At 36.0% G+C, this 18,117-nt stretch overlaps 1 protein-coding gene across 2 annotated transcripts in view; it reads right to left on the bottom strand.

Moving 5' to 3' along the window:
* Positions 1-18,117, bottom strand: part of ctdsplb (CTD (carboxy-terminal domain, RNA polymerase II, polypeptide A) small phosphatase-like b) — a 45,185-nt gene that overhangs the window by 16,462 nt on the left and 10,606 nt on the right. The window contains exons 2-3 of one of the 2 annotated variants that reach the window (XM_052128424.1): positions 3,375-3,535; positions 816-848 (exon numbers count right to left, since the gene is read on the bottom strand). In XM_052128424.1, the coding sequence (XP_051984384.1) occupies positions 816-848; positions 3,375-3,535 (194 nt within the window). The remainder of the gene's footprint in view (positions 1-815; positions 849-3,374; positions 3,536-18,117) is intronic. The other variant, XM_052128425.1, reaches the window with a different exon arrangement.

The following is an 18,117-nucleotide window of genomic DNA, read 5'->3' as shown; positions in this document are numbered from 1 at the left end:
CTAAGTCTCTTTAATGGGATGACTCAAGCTTAGGAAGGACTACTGGAGCGCAATCATGATCCTGGTCTGAACCACTGAATGAAAGTGGAAAGACAACCAAAACACTTCCGGTTTAGCTGGAGGTAAATTCCCGTTCAGTACACAGACAACAATGGGTGTTAAAGCAAAACCTTTATGAGGTGGTTTTTTGAAACAAAAAACCTCTACAATCAGAGACGGGCTTGAATACCTGATGGACCTGAAATCATTAATGGATTGATTGCAAGATCTGACCATTCCAGCTGGACCTAAAGAGCCTAGCGGTGAGATTAACAACAGAACAGACACGCTAAACCCTCATCAATAAAAGATTTATCTTTTTAAATAGACTAGGCTACAATAACAAAATAGTAATAATAAATAGATTATAACGCTTGCATTATAAAATCAGAAAATGGCATCCTGTTTAACACATATTACATAAAATCCCAATTGTAAAAAGCACAGGGGTGAGCACAGCTAACACGTGATGAAACATTAGGCTTTCCAGACATCTCAGAATTATAATACACAGTGCATGCAAGCACTGAGCTACAATCGCTTTATCTACGTTTTTTTAGTCAGAGCTCGCCAAAAATTAGACCGGTATGATTTAAGACGGACTAAAGCGTTTATATGAACTTTTAAAAAGGCAAATATAGTTTTAGTACAACTGAAATCAAACTTTTAAAGTGCATGTAGACATATTTACTGTCCAAGGAGCTGCTTCATAAGATGATTCGAGTGTATGGCATGCGAGAGCACACAGATAGAGGAAGCGAAGGAGTCATACATACACTGGGGATAGGGATGACCTCAACTTGATCACACTGGGACATGAGCGATGACAGAGAGGAAACAAACAGGAGAAGAAATTGGGTGGTGAACACACGATAAATGGACAATAAAATGGGATACAGTCTACACGTAGAAAGACAGAGTTGTTATGAATTACATTTAATGGGATAGTTCACCCAGAAATTACAATTCTGTCCTTTACTGACCCTCATGTTGTTCCAAACCAGTTTTGATTACAGTTGAAGTCAGAAGTTTACACACACCTTAGCCAAATACTTAGTTTTTCACAATTCTTGACATTTAATCGTAGAAAACATTCCCTGTCATAGGTCAGTTAGAACGTGAAATGTCAGAATAATAGTACAGATAATGATTTATTTCAGCTTTTATTTCTTTCATCACATTCCAAGTGGAATAACCATCTTAAGACAAATGATTTTGTGAAACATCTTAAGTGCCTAAAACGTTTGTACATTACTGTACATCCACAGGTACACATCCAATTGACTCCAATTAGCCTATCAGAAGCTAATTGCCTGAAGGCTTGACATTTTCCTAGCTGCTTAAAGGCACAGTTAACTTAGTGTATGTAAGCAGCTAGGAAAATGTCAAGCCTTCAGGCAATTAGCTTCTGATAGGCTAATTGGAGTCAATTGGATGTGTACCTGTGGATGTACAGTAATGTGCAAACGTTTTAGGCACTTAAGATGTTTCACAAAATCATTTGTCTTAAGATGGTTATTTATATCTTCAGCTTTAGTGTGTCAATAGGAAAAACATTTTAGACTCCCAAACATTACTTTTTCAAATGGAAAAGATTAGAATAGAAGAACAGGGCAGTATTCAAGAGATGGCATTTCACCCACAGAGCCCCCCACTGAACATCGAGTCAGTCTGGGATTACATGAAGAGACAAATGCAATTGAGAGCCTAAAAGATAGAAGAAATGTGGTGAATTCTCCAAGAAGCTTGTAACAGCCTATCTGCCAACAACCAAGAAAAACTGTGTCCAAGTGTACCTAGGAGAATTGGTGCTGTTTTAAAGGCAAAGGTAGTCACACCAAATATTGATTTAGCTGTTTTATGTTTACTGAACTTTGTATGATGTTAATTGATAAATAAACTATTTATGGCATTATTTTTGAAGAAATCTTTACTATGCAACATTTTCCCAAGTGCCTAAAACTTTTGCACAGTACTGTATTTTAAGCCCTACCTTCAAACTCAGTGCCTCTTAGCTTGACATAATTGGAAAAATCAAAAGAAATCAGAAAAAAAAATAATTGTGGGCCTCCACAAGTCTGGTTCATCCTTGGGAGCAATTTACAAATGCTTGAAGGTACCACGTTCATATGTAAAAACAATAGTACATACTTCATTGTATGTATATACAAGTATATACACCATTGGACAATGCAGCCATCATACCGCTCAGGAAGGAGACTCATTCGGTCTCGTAGAGATGAACGTAATTTGGTGCGAGAAGTACAACTCAATCCCACAACAACAGCAAAGATCTTGTGAAGGTGCTGGAGGAAACAGGTAGACAAGTATCTATATCCACAGTAAAATAAGTCCTATATCGACATAACCTGAAAGGCTGCTCAGCAAGGATAAATGGTGAGGCCTGCAAGCCGAAGAACACCATCCCAACCGTGAAGCATGGGGGTGGCAGCATCATGTTGTGGGGGTGCATTGCTGCAGGAGGGACTGGTGCACTTCACAAAATAGATGGCATCATGAGGAAGGAAAATTATGTAGATATATTGAACCAACATCTCAAGACATGCGAGCAAGTAGGCCTACCTACCTGATTCAGTTACACCAGTTCTGTCTGGATGAATGGGCCAAAAATCCAGCAACTTATTGTGAGAAGCTTGAGGAAGGCTACCCAAAATATTTGATCCAAGTTAAGCAATTTAAAGGCAATGCTACCAAATACTAACAAATTGTATGTAAACTTCTGACCCACTGGGAATGTGATGAAAGAAATAAAAGCTGGAATAAATAATTCTCTCTACACACATTCACATTCTTAAAATAAAGTAGTGATCCTAACTGACCTAAGACATGGAATGTTTTCTTTAAAAAAAAAAATACAAAATAAACTTAATTTAAATCTATTTGGCTAAGGAGTATGTAAACCTCTGACTTAAACTGTACTTTCTTCCATGGAACACAAAAGCAGAATGACAGTATAAGTCAGAATTAACTTTCATCGTATGGAAAATAAGATGCAATGATAGTGAATGTTGACTGAGATTGTCATTCTACCAAACATCTCCTTTTGTGTTCCATGGAAGAAAGTCACACAGGTTTGAAACAACATCAGAGTGAGTAAATTATGACAGAATTGTCATACTAAGGAAAACAATCTGTTTAACAAGAAAAGCACACGTGATGGCTGTTTATTAGAGAGCTTAATTTCAACTTGATGCTGAAACAGTGGTCACAAATAGAGACCAAAGACGCTGGATCAATATGCACCCGATACCGCTGTGATTGCTCTCCTGATACAAGAGGAGTGCTGTTAGGGGGCATGTTAATAGATGTCTCACCTTTGGTAGAGCTCCGTTCTCCTCCACGGGTGGGGGCAGAGGGATGCTGCTGTTGTTGGGAATGACAGGGGGCTCAGCATCATAACTCCTCAGACAGCAGAACAATGAGCTGAAGATGCTATGAGTCCTTTTCTTCTTCAGACTGCAGTTGGACAGTGAAACTAAGAAGAGAACAGAGAACATGACATATATGGTTTAAAACAAATTGCAACAATTTACAAGGGATGCATGCTACAAAGGTATTAGCCAATATTTGCATTTCTTTTGGATGTGGAAAATGAATAAAGGGGTAATGTTCACATTCAACAGATTATTCATGAAACTGTCATAAATATAGGAGTAATTCAGATTAATTTGCGTGTATAAAAAGGATTTTCCCAAAAACATTATCATAATCCAAGCCAATGAAAACACTCTATAAGGACGGCAACAGACTCGCTAATAAATGCAAATAATGATATGTGTAGCTGTAATGAATGGGGTTTAAAGTTAAGTGTATTCATCTCACAAAATTTGGATTTAGCAAAAAGGCTGTTGTGGTCTAGGGCTGGGCGATAGTACAATGTAATCGGATATCTACGATGTCTTACAAACATCCCGACGCTGTTTCCGAACAGACATGATCAACAATATCGGGAAATGGCAAAACCATGGATCTGGGAAGTCGCCAAATATATTAAACAGTGACCAGGGTGTGAAACTAGCACCCGCCAAATGCGACGAAGCTGAATCCAGTTCGTGAGCCCTTTGTCCAAATGTATTTCATGCGCGGGTAATTTCGCTCATCTACCCGCAACAGGTGACACATGACAAGACCAGAGGGGTTACCAGGATCTCATGTTTGGGGGGGCATTTGGCTTGTTTGGGGGGGCAACATAAACAATTGAAATAAATCGGCGCAAAATTAAGCTATACTACACACAATCTGTTTTAGTGCATATCTTTTTCTAAGCCAGGAACCCAGAGATAGGCACAGGGCCCCTATTAGACTATAGGGCTTAAACTGGATTTTTGTTGTGTCAGACCTCACTCATCTGCTAGCGATGGAAAAATATGCACAAAACAATCCACTTTTAAATTGTAATTTATCATCAGATGCAGAGGCGTTTCCAGCATTGAAGGACATCCGGGCTTAGCCCAGACAATTTTATTTTCACACTAGCAACCACTTCCCTGTAGTCCAAAGCTGGTGAGAGGGTATTCTTTGACTTTTGCTCTGGCTGGGCCTGTTTCTACAGTTCCTAAATCTTCCACTCTAGTACTATCCTCAACATCCTCTCTCCTCCCTGAATCATCTGTGATGCAAAAGAACAGATACAGCACATAACTTATTGCAAATCAGCTTCAAACAACTAATTCATCAAGTGCTACATATGTCAAATTGTGGACCAATACCATTGAAGAAAATGTATTGGGAAGAGCAGATCAGTGGGATTGCCCTAATATCTATCATGATTCTTGAATTTTCATGTACATTAACATAAAGTCATCACAAAAGAGTTATATTATAGTGAGAAAAGTGAGGTAAAAAAAATATTGAATATAAATAATTTATATTTTTTGACATGATGTATAAGATCCTAAGTTAAAGCAATACATGAATGACTTTAGTCTAAGTTCATTGACACACTATGGCATCGAACTGTATATAATTCTCATCATCTCTATGAGAATAATTCATCTGTCAAAATCCTTTCATTAGGATCATTGAGATAACTTTCTCTAAAGTAAAGTGACTGATTAATTGTTACCAGTTTCCATGCCTGATTCTGGCACAGCTGCTGCTGCTGCTCCTCAGTCTGTTGCTCATCTTTGCTACACTCTACAAAACCATTTAATCAAATCAAGATGTATATTTACTACAAACTCATATCACAAAACAAGTCACACATACATTTTATGTTAATGCTTATTGGTTATCCTTAGCAAAAACAACACCTGATAAACAAGAAAAGTACGCTCCGAACGGGGCTCGAACCACTGTCTCCGGCGTGAGAGGCGACTGCGTTAACTCGGAGCTACCGAGTGAAAGCCAGCTAGATGATGATCTTAAGATTTTAAGGACAAAAACAACTGTGAATTCTTACCCACTGACTTCTTTCGGAAAAATCCCCAAAGCCTCATTTGCTTAATTTTTGCTGTCTTTCCAGCTAATTGCCGTTAACTCGCCACTAAGTAACGTTAGTTGATGTCATCGACTGTGCAAGCTCCTCCTCTACCTGCTGCATATTCAACAGAGAGGAAGAAACGGAGTCGCCCATAGGCTACCGACAGCAAAGGAACTTATTCTATAGGCTAGATTATGCCTATGTCTATTTTTACAGGCTGTATGCAGTATGTGCAAAGCCAAAGCACAATGAAATAAGGCAACTTATGATTTCGGGGGTTTACATAGGCTTTTGTCCGGTTTCATATTTGTCAGTCAACTATTCAAAATACATTCGGGGCTACACTCAAAACATTCGGGGCTGAAGCCCCGGCAAAATCGGCTGCCTCTGATCAGATGGACAGATTATTTCTCAAATTCTCAGGGGAGGCAGATCTTATCCTAGGGGAGGCACTGCCTCGCCCAGCCTCCCCCTAGACATGCCCCTGGACAAGACATGCTGTTAGTCACAAAGACATGTGCTTGAAGAAACTAATTTTATCATATTTTAAAAAAATAGACAAAAGAAAAGGCGTCAATAGCTATGTTTTCATCAACGCTTTTTTATGCGCATTTTAGGATTGGAAAACACCATGATGTGAATAAAATCTGCAAAATGTGCATAGAAAAAATACGCTCACTTGGTGTATAATGTTTTGATTTTATAAGAAGTATAAATGCGCATAATCCATGATGGAAACACATTTACCGAATAAACTCCTATTGAATTCAACAGGAATACAAGATGCATATAAAAAAAACATGTGACTGAATAATTCATTCATAACTGGACGAACCAGCAGACCAATCATTGCAACTGAATTGTTACCCTGGTCATTCTAAAATACAGCTGTCCTAAAAATCCAAAGCTTACATAGAGATCGCAGAGCAAATAAGTTAAACACAAACTTGCACTTTTTCCCAAAGAGCAGGTTTATAGGTCCTTTTAAAGAACATCTTATACATCCACAGCGCAAAGTTATGATGGAGGAACGTACACACACATAGTGGGTCCCAGAACTTTTTGCCTTTTGAACGCAAGGGATGGAAACAAGGTTTTATCCGCACATTGTTTTTGCGATTTTCTGATTTTTCACATAAATTAAATTCACAACGTGGAAGAAAACATAGCTACTGCTTGTGTCTGATTCGCTGTTTGATCAGAGGTTTGCAGCGCGAGCTGGAACAGGTCTCGTGGAACAAGGTTCCACAAGGCTGGAAAGGGCTACGGGGAAATTGCCAAGCAGCTTGGTGAAAAAAGGTCCACTGTTGGAGTAATCATTAGAAAATGGAAGAAGCTAAACATGACTGTCAATCTCCCTCAGACTGGGGCTCCATGCAAGATCTCACCTCGTGGGGTCTCAATGATCCTAAGAAAGGTGAGAAATCAGCCCAGAACTACACAGGAGGAGCTGGTCAATGACCTGAAAAGAGCTGGGACCACCGTTTCCAAGGTTACTGTTGGTAATACATTAAGACGTCATGGTTTGAAAACATGCATGGCACGGAAGGTTCCCCTGCTTAAACCAGCACATGTCAAGGCCCGTCTTAAGTTTGCCAATGACCATTTGGGTGATCCAGAGGAGTCATGGGAGAAAGTCATGTGGTCAGATGAGACCAAAATAGAACTTTTTGGTCATAATTCCACTAACCGTGTTTGGAGGAAGAAGAATGATGAGTACCATCCCAAGAACACCATCCCTACTGTGAAGCATGGGGGTGGTAGCATCATGCTTTGGGGGTGTTTTTCTGCACATGGGACAGGGCTGACTGCACTGTATTAAGGAGAGGATGACCGGGGCCATGTATTGTGAGATTTTGGGGAACACCCTCCTTCCCTCAGTTAGAGCATTGAAGATGGGTCGAGGCTGGGTCTTCCAACATGACAATGACCTGAAGCACACAGCCAGGATAATCAAGGAGTGGCTCTGTAAGAAGCATATCAAGGTTCTGGCGTGGCCTAGCCAGTCTCCAGACCTAAACCCAATAGAGAATCTTTGGAGGGAGCTCAAACTCCGTGTTTCTCAGCGACAGCCCAGAAACCTGACTGATCTAGAGAAGATCTGTGTGGAGGAGTGGGCCAAAATCCCTCCTGCAGTGTATGCAAACCTGGTGAAAAACTAAAGGAAACGTTTGACCTCTGTAATTGCAAACAAAGGCTACTGTACCAAATATTAACATTGATTTTCTCAGGTGTTCAAATACTTATTTGCAGCTGTATCATACAAATAAATAGTTAAAAAAATCATACATTGTGATTTCTGGATTTTTTTTTAGATTATGTCTCTCACAGTGGACATGCACCTACGATGACAATTTCAGACCCCTCCATGATTTCTAAGTGGGAGAACTTGCAAAATAGCAGGGTGTTCAAATACTTATTTTCCTCACTGTATATATCTTTGTATTAAAGAAACAGAGACGTAAGTGAATAAATCATAAAGTAATATAAGACACGTTCAACTTGAACCTAAAATTGAGTTTTATTTATTTTCTTTTGGCAGCATTAACTGCATTACCAAAACATGATACAAACACAAATTCGATACGAACACACATTTGGGAGCATTATTTGGGAACACAAGGGAATTTACTAGGCTTTATTTATTTAGATTATCACTGTCTTTACATTTATAATTGTCTTTAGTTGTTAATCTGTAGGCTATTAGTAATTTTCAATCTGGTGTCGTTGACGGATGCTTGTGTGATGGCAAATGGAGCCATTGGATTTGGTAAATGTTTGGATTTGGGGAGGTGGATAAATACTAATTTTTGATCACTTCGTTATTTTAATGCTTTTTTCTTTAGTTTAAAATGCAAATTGAATTTAGAAATGTCTTAAGTTTGTGTTTCAATAAATTAATAATATTTTAAAACAAAATAAATAAAGCCAAAAAAAATTGACGACCCTTATTGGGGGTTTGACAATGTAATCGGATATCACGATATTTAAGGCAATTATCACAAAAATATTTTTTCACATGTAGCCCAGCCCTAGTGTAGTCACAAAGAAAGGGAGGAATTTAATGAATTGCATGTTCTGGCTGCCATTGGATTTTCTTCTGTGAACTGAATAGACCAAGAAGTCCATAAAAATGATTTAGCATGAAGCTTTAGTGTACAAAAAATATTCAGTTGATACCGGCAGGAGAATGTCCACCACCTTCTGCTTCAGTTAAGCACATAGCCACCATCATTGGTTAAACTAGTTGGGTAAATTGTTATGGTAACAGTGATATAGAAATAAAGATAATGCCAGAAGGAGGTCTTTGACCGAAAGGCTGTAAGCTAATATAAAGACTTACAAGCTACGATAGTATGCTGGAGTTTATTAGATTTTTTTGATATTGTGTACACACCTGCCCAAGATGTTTATTTATGTTTAACAGCATTAACATAGACCATGATTTAATAACTGAACGTGATTTATCAATAACTATACTGAATTATGAAACCTAAAATAGAGCTCATATCAATTGAAGAAACCGTCAAACCAGACACATTAGAGGTATAGTAATAATTTGCTAACGGTAAAAGTAAAATAAGGAAAACTGTAAGTGTGTTGTAAAGGTTCCAATTAACTTCTAGTTCTAAATAGTGAAGCTCGCTAAACAAACCCCTAATTAAAATATCCTATACTTAGTGAATACATTTCTAAAAGACTTATTAGAACACTTGGTGGTGGTGTGAATGTCCGAACACCATTTTGGGAAAAGCCTTTCTCTATATGCAGGATGCATGTGTCAAATGGCATGTTTAATTAAAGCTCAGACTCTAAACTATTATAATTTATTATGGCCAGGGAACACAATGATCTGAAGTACTTTATACCCATGGATTGCACATAATGAGGGAACATCAAAGCCTCTTGCGGTTATCCTCTCCTCATTCACACAGACACTATTAATAATATGACTTCATTCCAGTGCAACGGCAAAAGGCTCTAAATGTTAACTCTAAGGTCACCAGCAAGAGAAGGGCCTTTAAAAATAGTGACAAGAAGGGAAAAGAAATGAAACTGAACCCCACTCACTTACAAACCACACCCGTCCCCTTTAAGCTCCTATACCCTAGTCCCTGCACTCATTGGCTGCCGACTCCACTTTAAGGGACAGAGGCTAATTTCCCTCATTCCTAAAGGTTCAGTGACAAGTACTGAGGCACAGACAAGAAATGTTTGAGGGAGAGAGGAAAGGAGGTGTACCACATGAAGAGGAGGTGCTAACGAAATGAACAACCTATGGGGGCCCTGCATTCCTCTCACACCCCTCTAGCCATCTCTGGTCTTCCGTGTGTAATCCTACAGCAGAACATTTCATGCCTTGCATTTTAAAGAATAAGAAACACTTTTTCTAAAACATTTAGAATCACATCTAAATAACGCCTTGTTGCACAGCTTTCAGGAGTTTAATTGGTCAATCTTGCATTCAGCTGACTTGTAAACTGTATAATTGACTGATGTCCCAAGCTGTTTTCTACATAGCAGGGCTTGTTTATGTCTCTTGCATAACTCCATAATCTCTTTCTTCTCAAATAAAACTTGGGATGGTCTACAGACAAGCAGTAATGATACAAAACTGATCATCCTGTTAGGGTTTATTTTGTGATAATGATCAACTCAACTGAATGTATATTTTCCCTAAATAATGCATCTACTTGACAGTCGGAATACAATCTGCTCATATTTATAGTCAAGCAACCGAGTGACTTAAATCAGACTAATCTTTCAAATGGCAAAATACTGTAAGACTTTCTATGCAGACAGCAGCTTCTAATTAGGCTCATACAAGGTGTATTTATTTAAAAAAAATCATTATTATTTAAAAGGATTGGTAACATAATTTTTTGTAAATCAAGTATATGCTGGGTAAGAATATACTTAAAGAAACAGTACTGGGTTTTAGCGTGTTCTGCATATTGATGCAAGTAGGCCTATTTGTAACTAGAACAAATTAGGCATCTAAACATTTTATTTATTGCTGGACTACATGAAATTTTTATATTTTTAAAAGAAAAAAAAAAGTGACCATTAGTAATGAAAAACTACTGATAACAAAAAACAAAACATTAACTGAGAGATAATTTCTTTCATTTGAAAGCAAAATGGGCATAACTGATATATACCTATACTTATTGGAATAAAATTGAAGTGAATCATTAGGAAATCAAACCATAATAGTTACGTATCGCAATATATTGTATTAGGGATGCACAATATATCAGCGGGCAATATATTATTGGCTGATTCCCAGCAAAATCAACACATTAATACCGATATTTTCGCAGAAAAGTTTTACATTTATTTACATGTGGCTGAAATTCTCTGACTACCTGTGGTGTCTTTCCTTCAGGCAGAGACTCGGGCAGTCTCAAGCCAAAGTTCAAGTGTGCATCCACAGCATGTCTGTGTGAGTGAAAGGGGCTGGTTTTTGTCATCTGCTGTAAGTAACAAACGGCATTTCCCATATTTTGTTTGTTTCATGAGGCAATAAACGAAACGCGACAAAAGCATCCGTTACATCCCTGATAGCACACAAAATCTCCCAGATGTCTATTAGATGTGTGTAACTAGATCTGGAAGACGTCTATTTTATGTTAGCTCATCTGCAATACATTGATTAGACATATTGTATCGATTTCCACTCAGATGTCTATTAGACATTCAGAAGATGTCTTTGAGATGTTTATGATTTGGAATGTTCATAAATCTGATCTTTTTAAGATGCTTTGCAGATGTTTATCAGATTGTGATATCTAGATCAAAAGACATCTTGGGGACGTATGTGTGCTATCTGGGATGAGGCAATTGTTTTCGATTATTACATACAGAATATGGGAAATAGCACATCGTTACTTACATCACAGCATGGGTTAGGGTTAGGGTTAGGCAAGCACAAAAGCACACATTGAAAAAGTTATACAGTGGAACTGTCACAGATGAGAGCTGTAACAAGCATCTGTTAATGAGACAAGCATAAGCACAAGCACGCACATTCATAACACACACAAACCACCACTGCACTCGCAGTCTGGCTGCCGGCACTAAGAATACACCATGTATACAGAGATTTTGTATTGTGTGGTTTGTTGTTTAGTAATCATTATATGCAGTTTATCACCTCATTTTGGTTTAATACATTTCAGCTGTTTGAAGTTAATTATTCTCTCTCTGTGAGCAGTCACCAGGATTACCGTAAACAACTATGTAAATGGTTGCCACGGCCCAGGGCCATCAGTGCGATTCATGCCATTAAGAAAACACAGTTTCACAATGAAAGACACCCTATGGACATCATACATTACGTGGCAGTCAACTAATAATACTAATTGACATTTTAAAACATGTCCACGCATGAAAGCCAAAACCAAGGAAGTCTAATACGAAGAAAAATATATCTAATAATATTTGTGATTTAAATGTTGCTTGCAATAAATATTGCTTTGTCAGGGTACACGGTTACTTTTCTAAACTTGATCCGACACTGAATGCTCAAGCAGCCTAATTTACACTTAGAAAACTCCTGATGTTGCTATAACAATGCAAAATGCACTTACCAGTTTACTTGAAGTGAAAATCAGTCCTCCTTTCCTGTTTAACTAATCAATAGCACAATCATGCAGAACATCTTAGGTTTTAAAACCATAAGGATCTCTTTCTCAATGGCAATACCAGCATTGATGACAGCCGACTCGCCAGCAAGATCTCGTGCTCTTCGCTTTCAAATTACGTACATCACTTATTGTGACGTACAGCGTGATTGCATCACTCAAGGCCAGCTAGAAGCCCTGGACTGGGACATATCCAAAAGACCACACCCACCAAGAACAAATAAATCAATCTGATTGACTGATGAATCTGACAATCTGACTTTAGATGCCTATTCACTGCAGTGTTGAATTTTTTTGCAGAAATTCTAATGAGCTCGGCTTCAGGCATGCAATTTGTGAAACAGTTGTCACATTGCTTGTAAGTATCAATTAATAAATTCTGATTGGATACATTTTTTGTTTTTTGCTATTCGTTTGTAGATGAATTGGGAATGGAAAGCAATTGAAAATACATAGTCAAAATGGTCAATGAGAATGAAAGGATGAAAAAAACATTTATATATTAGGCATGTTAGCAGAGAAGGCTTTGCTGGCCCTGAGAAATCGCCACTGGTAAATGGGCACCATAATTTATGAAAGTGCATCATTATTTATTTCTCATTTAAATTAGCACACATCTGTAATATAGGCACATTTATGGTTCATATTACAGCCGTCAAACCTTAAATAGCAGTCCAAATTCCAAGCTTTTAAATTACACCTATTTTAAAATGAGAACATTTTAATAAATATATATCAGTATCGGCCACAATGAGCTGCGAGTTATCGGTTATTGGCCCAGAAATTCCTTGGGGTTTGGGAGTAATGGAATACATGTAACAGGATTATGTATTTAAAATACAAAATATAATTAACTGTATTCCACTACAATTTAAATAATTGGTAATTAGAAAACAGTTACATTCAAAACTTATTTTGATTACTGATGAGAATACTTTGCATTTTATTGTCATTTGTTTAATTTAATATTTAGACTTTCAAATGGAAAACATTTATACATATAAATGATGTGATCCAAAGTGCATTTAAGAAGCGGTGAAACACTTTATAATGTTACATTCATACGAGCAGACAGAGAAGTAAGTCTGAAGTAAGTTTGGAGCAGAAGAAATAGAAATAAACCTTGTGTAATTTGTCAGATTTACGCTAAGCTAAAATGCTATTTCTAGCCATTTTACATGCACATGTTACCAGGCACAATCATATATTTTTTTATCAAGAAATTTCACTTTGGATCATAATTTCTTTTTCTCTAGTAAGACCTTTGACATTAGGGCAAAAATCGTATTCTTGAGAATATTTTTTTTTATTATTGTTTTCCTGTAAAAATATCTAAAAATCCTTAAAACAAGATCAATTTGATTTATCTTGTTTTAGAAACACTACATACGATATTTAGTTTTTTAGAGAATGTCCAGTTGAAGTCAGAAGTTTACATACACCATAGCCAAATATATTTAAACTCAGTTTTTCACAATTCCTGACATTTAATCTTCTCTTGTCAATCTATTGTCTTATAATGATGAACTCCTCTGGCCACAATGTAATGCACTTTAATTATCTGAATATTTTTATATATATATACACACACACACACACACACACACACACACACACATATATATACATATATGGGCTGTCAATCGATTAATTTTTTTTAAATCAAATAAATTACACGGTGTCCCGATTATTTAATCGTGATTAACCGCATATACAAATATTTGCTGGGAAAGGCCCTCATATAACAAAAATTCTATATATAATGATGAAATAATGATACATAGTTATCTTTAAATGTTTATATATATATATATATATATATATATATATATAAAAATACATATTCAGATAATTAAAGTGAATTACATTCTTGTGGCAGAAGAGTTCATCATTAATAAGACAATACAAAAAGCGGTTTTAGAATACAATGTATTGTTTACTACCATATTATTGATCATAATCCAATCATTGGCACACAGTTCACAGCAATCCATATCACAATTGAATTTGTCAATCAGTTGGAGATTTATTATGAGGGCTTGATTAAGGATCCGTCAATGAACATCTGCGTCAGACATGCTTGTGTAGCGTCTTGGATGCGTTGCGTCATAAACATACATTTTTAGGTCACTGTGTCAAGTTAAATATAGTTTAATACTTAGAACACATATTGAGATCCCTTAGTTTGGATTTGCGCTCCAAGTGTTTTGAACGAAAGAACGTGATGCACGTTTGTGTTGTTCTGCTGCTCAAGGGTGTTTTTCTTCACTATATAAACTGCGCATTGCCATGCAGCTGAAGTTTCACTTACTGCCCTCTGGAGTAAACAGGTGGTACTACAAGCTCGCATTTCTCAGGAATCTTCCATATTACGTCCGGGGCATTGCGATTAATGGTGTTAATTTTTTTAACATGTTATTTTTAGTCAAATTAATTGCACTGAATTAACGCGTTAAATCGACAGCCTTATATATATATATATATATATATATATATATATATAAAATTTTTAAATATTTTAAAAATAACTATCATTATTTCATCATTATATGTTGAATTATTGTTATATGAGGGGCTTTCTCTCTTTTTTTTTTATTTACTTTTCTCATATAAACATTACACTTCAATCAGATTTACCTCAGATATTATACTGAGTATCTTCATGTCAAGAACATACAAACATAACATACAAATATATGCCCATACATACACCATACATCTATTCATCAGAAATGCAAAATTTTTTTTTTTTTTTAAACAAAACCACAACAAAAAAAGAGAAAGAACTATGTACATGTAGGGAGTAGTTTTTCTGGGCATTCAGGATATTAACTAGAAAATAAAATCAGGTCTTTGAGATGTTGCATATTTGGTCCATTTTTTCCAGCACAAATCAAATTGTTCCAGTTTATGATTTAAAAATGCTGTTATCTTCTCCAATTTGTAAATGTCCATTGTAATTTCTATCCATGCATTTAGGGTAGGGCTCTCCTGTGACAACCACTTTTTGGTAAAGCTCTTCTTTACAGCCACCAGCAATATATTCATTAAATATTTCTCTCTTTTTAACCATTCTTGAGGTATATATCCAAAATATAAGGTTTTACTATCAAATGGTATTACACCTTTAAAAATATATTGTAAAGCATTATGTATTCCTCTCCAGTAATCCTTAATAACAGAGCAATCCTAAAAAACATGGTAATGGTTTGCATTTTGGTTTCCACATTTTCTCCAGCATATAGAAGCATTACTACCATGATATGATTTCTGAGAGGGTGTAATAAAATATCTTATCAAATTTTTCCAACCAAACTCCCTCCATTTCTGTGACCTGGAGCATTTCCATTGATACTTCAATATTATTGTCCATTCTTCCTCAGATATACTCATTCCTCCTTCCTTCTCCCATTTTGTTTTAATATAGGAAGTTAAGTGTGTTTTAAGATTTAACAGACATTCATATATGCATGAAATAATTCTACCAAACAGATCTGAGTTGTATGCTTTTCTGAATAATTCTATTATAACTTTCCCTGTCCCAGTCACATTCTTCATCCTCATATTAACAAAATGTCGCATCTGTAAATATCGGTAGAAGTCTTGTGCCTCTAATGAGTATTTCTCTTTGAGTGTTTCAAAACTAGTTATTGTGTCATCTTTTATTATATTACATAAAACTGTTAATCCTTTATCCGTCCAGTCCTTAAATCTAGTATCGAATCTATTTGGCGTAAACTCAGAGTCGTATGCACACCATTTAAGAGGCACAATATCCTTCTTTAATTTATATTCTATTATAATAGTTTTCCATACATTAAGAGTGCATTTTATCCATGGGTTATCAATAACATTTATGTGACCTTGTAAATTGCTATCAGCAAGGGTTGCCTGTATAGGGATGGACGATAGTTTCTCCTCTATATTTTTCCATTGAGCTTCATAGGATGGGTTACACCAACATATCACGGCTCTCATCTGTGCTGCAAAATAATAATCTCTTAAAGAAGGTAATCCCCAGCCCCCTTTTTCTTTAGCTAGCTGTAATGTTTTAAAACGAACCCTAGGTCTTTTACCCTGCCATATATATCTTGATAACATATTTTCCCATTCATTAAACTGATTTAGGTAAGGTCTGGAATAGGTCTAATAATCTAGGCAAAATATTCATTTTAATAGATTCAATCCTTGAACTGAGACTAAAGAAAGGAATTAAGTTCCATCTTCCTATATCTTCCTTAATTTTTTTACATATAGGTAAATAATTGGATTCAAATAGTTTTGCGAGATCCTTTGGCATATTAATGCCGAGATACTTAAAAGATTCAGTTTACCATACCAAGGGGTATCTGTTTTTAATTTCCTTTGGTACTCTATAGTTATACGAAAGTAACTGTGTTTTACCAACATTAATCTTATATCCTGATAATTGGCCATATGTTTCAAGTGACTGCTTCAGTTTTGGTAATGAATATGTTGGCTGCCATAAATATATCAGAATATCATCTGCATAACAAGCAAGTTTGTGTTCTGTTCCTTTAATGTTGATTCCCCTGATATCCTCATTCTGTCTGATGTATTGAGCTAATGGTTCCAAATATAGTGCGAAAAGTAATGGTGACCATGCACACCCCTGCCTTGAACCCCTTTCTAGGGTAAAACTATTTGATAAGTATCCATTGATTTTAATCTTAGCTGTGGGTTTATCATATAGAGACTGTATAGTTTTTATAATTGTATCATGTAATCCAAATATCTGTAAAACTCTGTAGAGAAAAGTCCAATTAACTGAATCAAATGCTTTTTCAGCATCTATGCTTATCACTATTGCTTCCATATTATTATTTTGTATATGATTCATGATGTGTAATGTCCTTCGTATATTATCTTGTGTCTGACGTTGTCGTATGAAACCTGTCTGATCATTATGTATCAATTTAGGTAAAGATTCTTCTAATCGTTTGGCCATGATAGAGGTAAATAATCTATAGTCCACGTTAAGAACTGATATTGGTCTAAAGGATCCACATTCTAATTTATCCTTGCCTTCTTTTGGTATGGCTGATATTATCGCCTCCTTCCAGCTAGGTGGTGTTTGTGCTTTTTTCAGAACCCAGTTTAATGTAGGGAGCATAACCGGAATTAATTAATTTTTAAATTCCTTATACCACTCTGCCGTGTAACCATCTGATCCCAGTGACTTCTTTAATTTTAGCCTACTAATTGCTGTTTTTAATTCATCTTCAGATATGTCAGTGGTCATCCTTCTATTTTGCTCTTCACTTAAAGTGGGTAGCTCTAATGAATTCAGGAAATTGTCAATTTGAGTTACATTTCTCCCTGGAACTCTTGAGTATAAAGTTTTATAGAAAACCTCGAAAGATTCCTGAATTTCCTTTAGCTTACTTTTTATCACTTTTGTTCTTGGGTCCCTAATTCTATGAATTGTATTTTCTGCAGTTTTCTTCCTCAGTTTCCATGCCAATATTCTCATTGCATTAGATCCCCCTTCATAATATCTCTGTTTTAGAAACATTAAATTCTTCTTTACTTCTTGCATAGCTAAATTGTTAATCTTGTCCCTAATTTTTTTTATTTCATCAAGTATATCGTTTGCTAAACTTAATTTGTGTCTTTTTTCTAGTTCCCTTAAATCATTTTGTAGTTCATCTAATGTTTTATTTCTCATTTTTTTTTCTTATACGAAGATATTGCTATGATTTCACCTCTTAAGACAGCCTTCAAAGTATCCCATAGGATAGGAGGTCAAACCTCACCATTGTCATTAAATTCTTTGTTCCTTAAAACAAGGATCATTAAATAGACTTGAGTTTAATTTCCATGTATTATTTTTTGGTTGTAGGTTAAAGTCAATGGATAAATCTATTGGTGCATGGTCACTTATATCTATTGTCCCGATTCCAAATGAATGCATCTTATCTTTATCTTTTCCAAATGTTATAAAATAGTTTATTCTGGTATATAGAG

This window comes from Xyrauchen texanus, chromosome 6 (genome assembly GCF_025860055.1).
Source record: "Xyrauchen texanus isolate HMW12.3.18 chromosome 6, RBS_HiC_50CHRs, whole genome shotgun sequence".
Lineage (NCBI taxonomy): Eukaryota > Metazoa > Chordata > Actinopteri > Cypriniformes > Catostomidae > Xyrauchen > Xyrauchen texanus.
The sequence above is the reverse complement of the archived record's forward strand: the minus strand, read 5'-3'. Positions and strand labels throughout refer to the sequence as shown.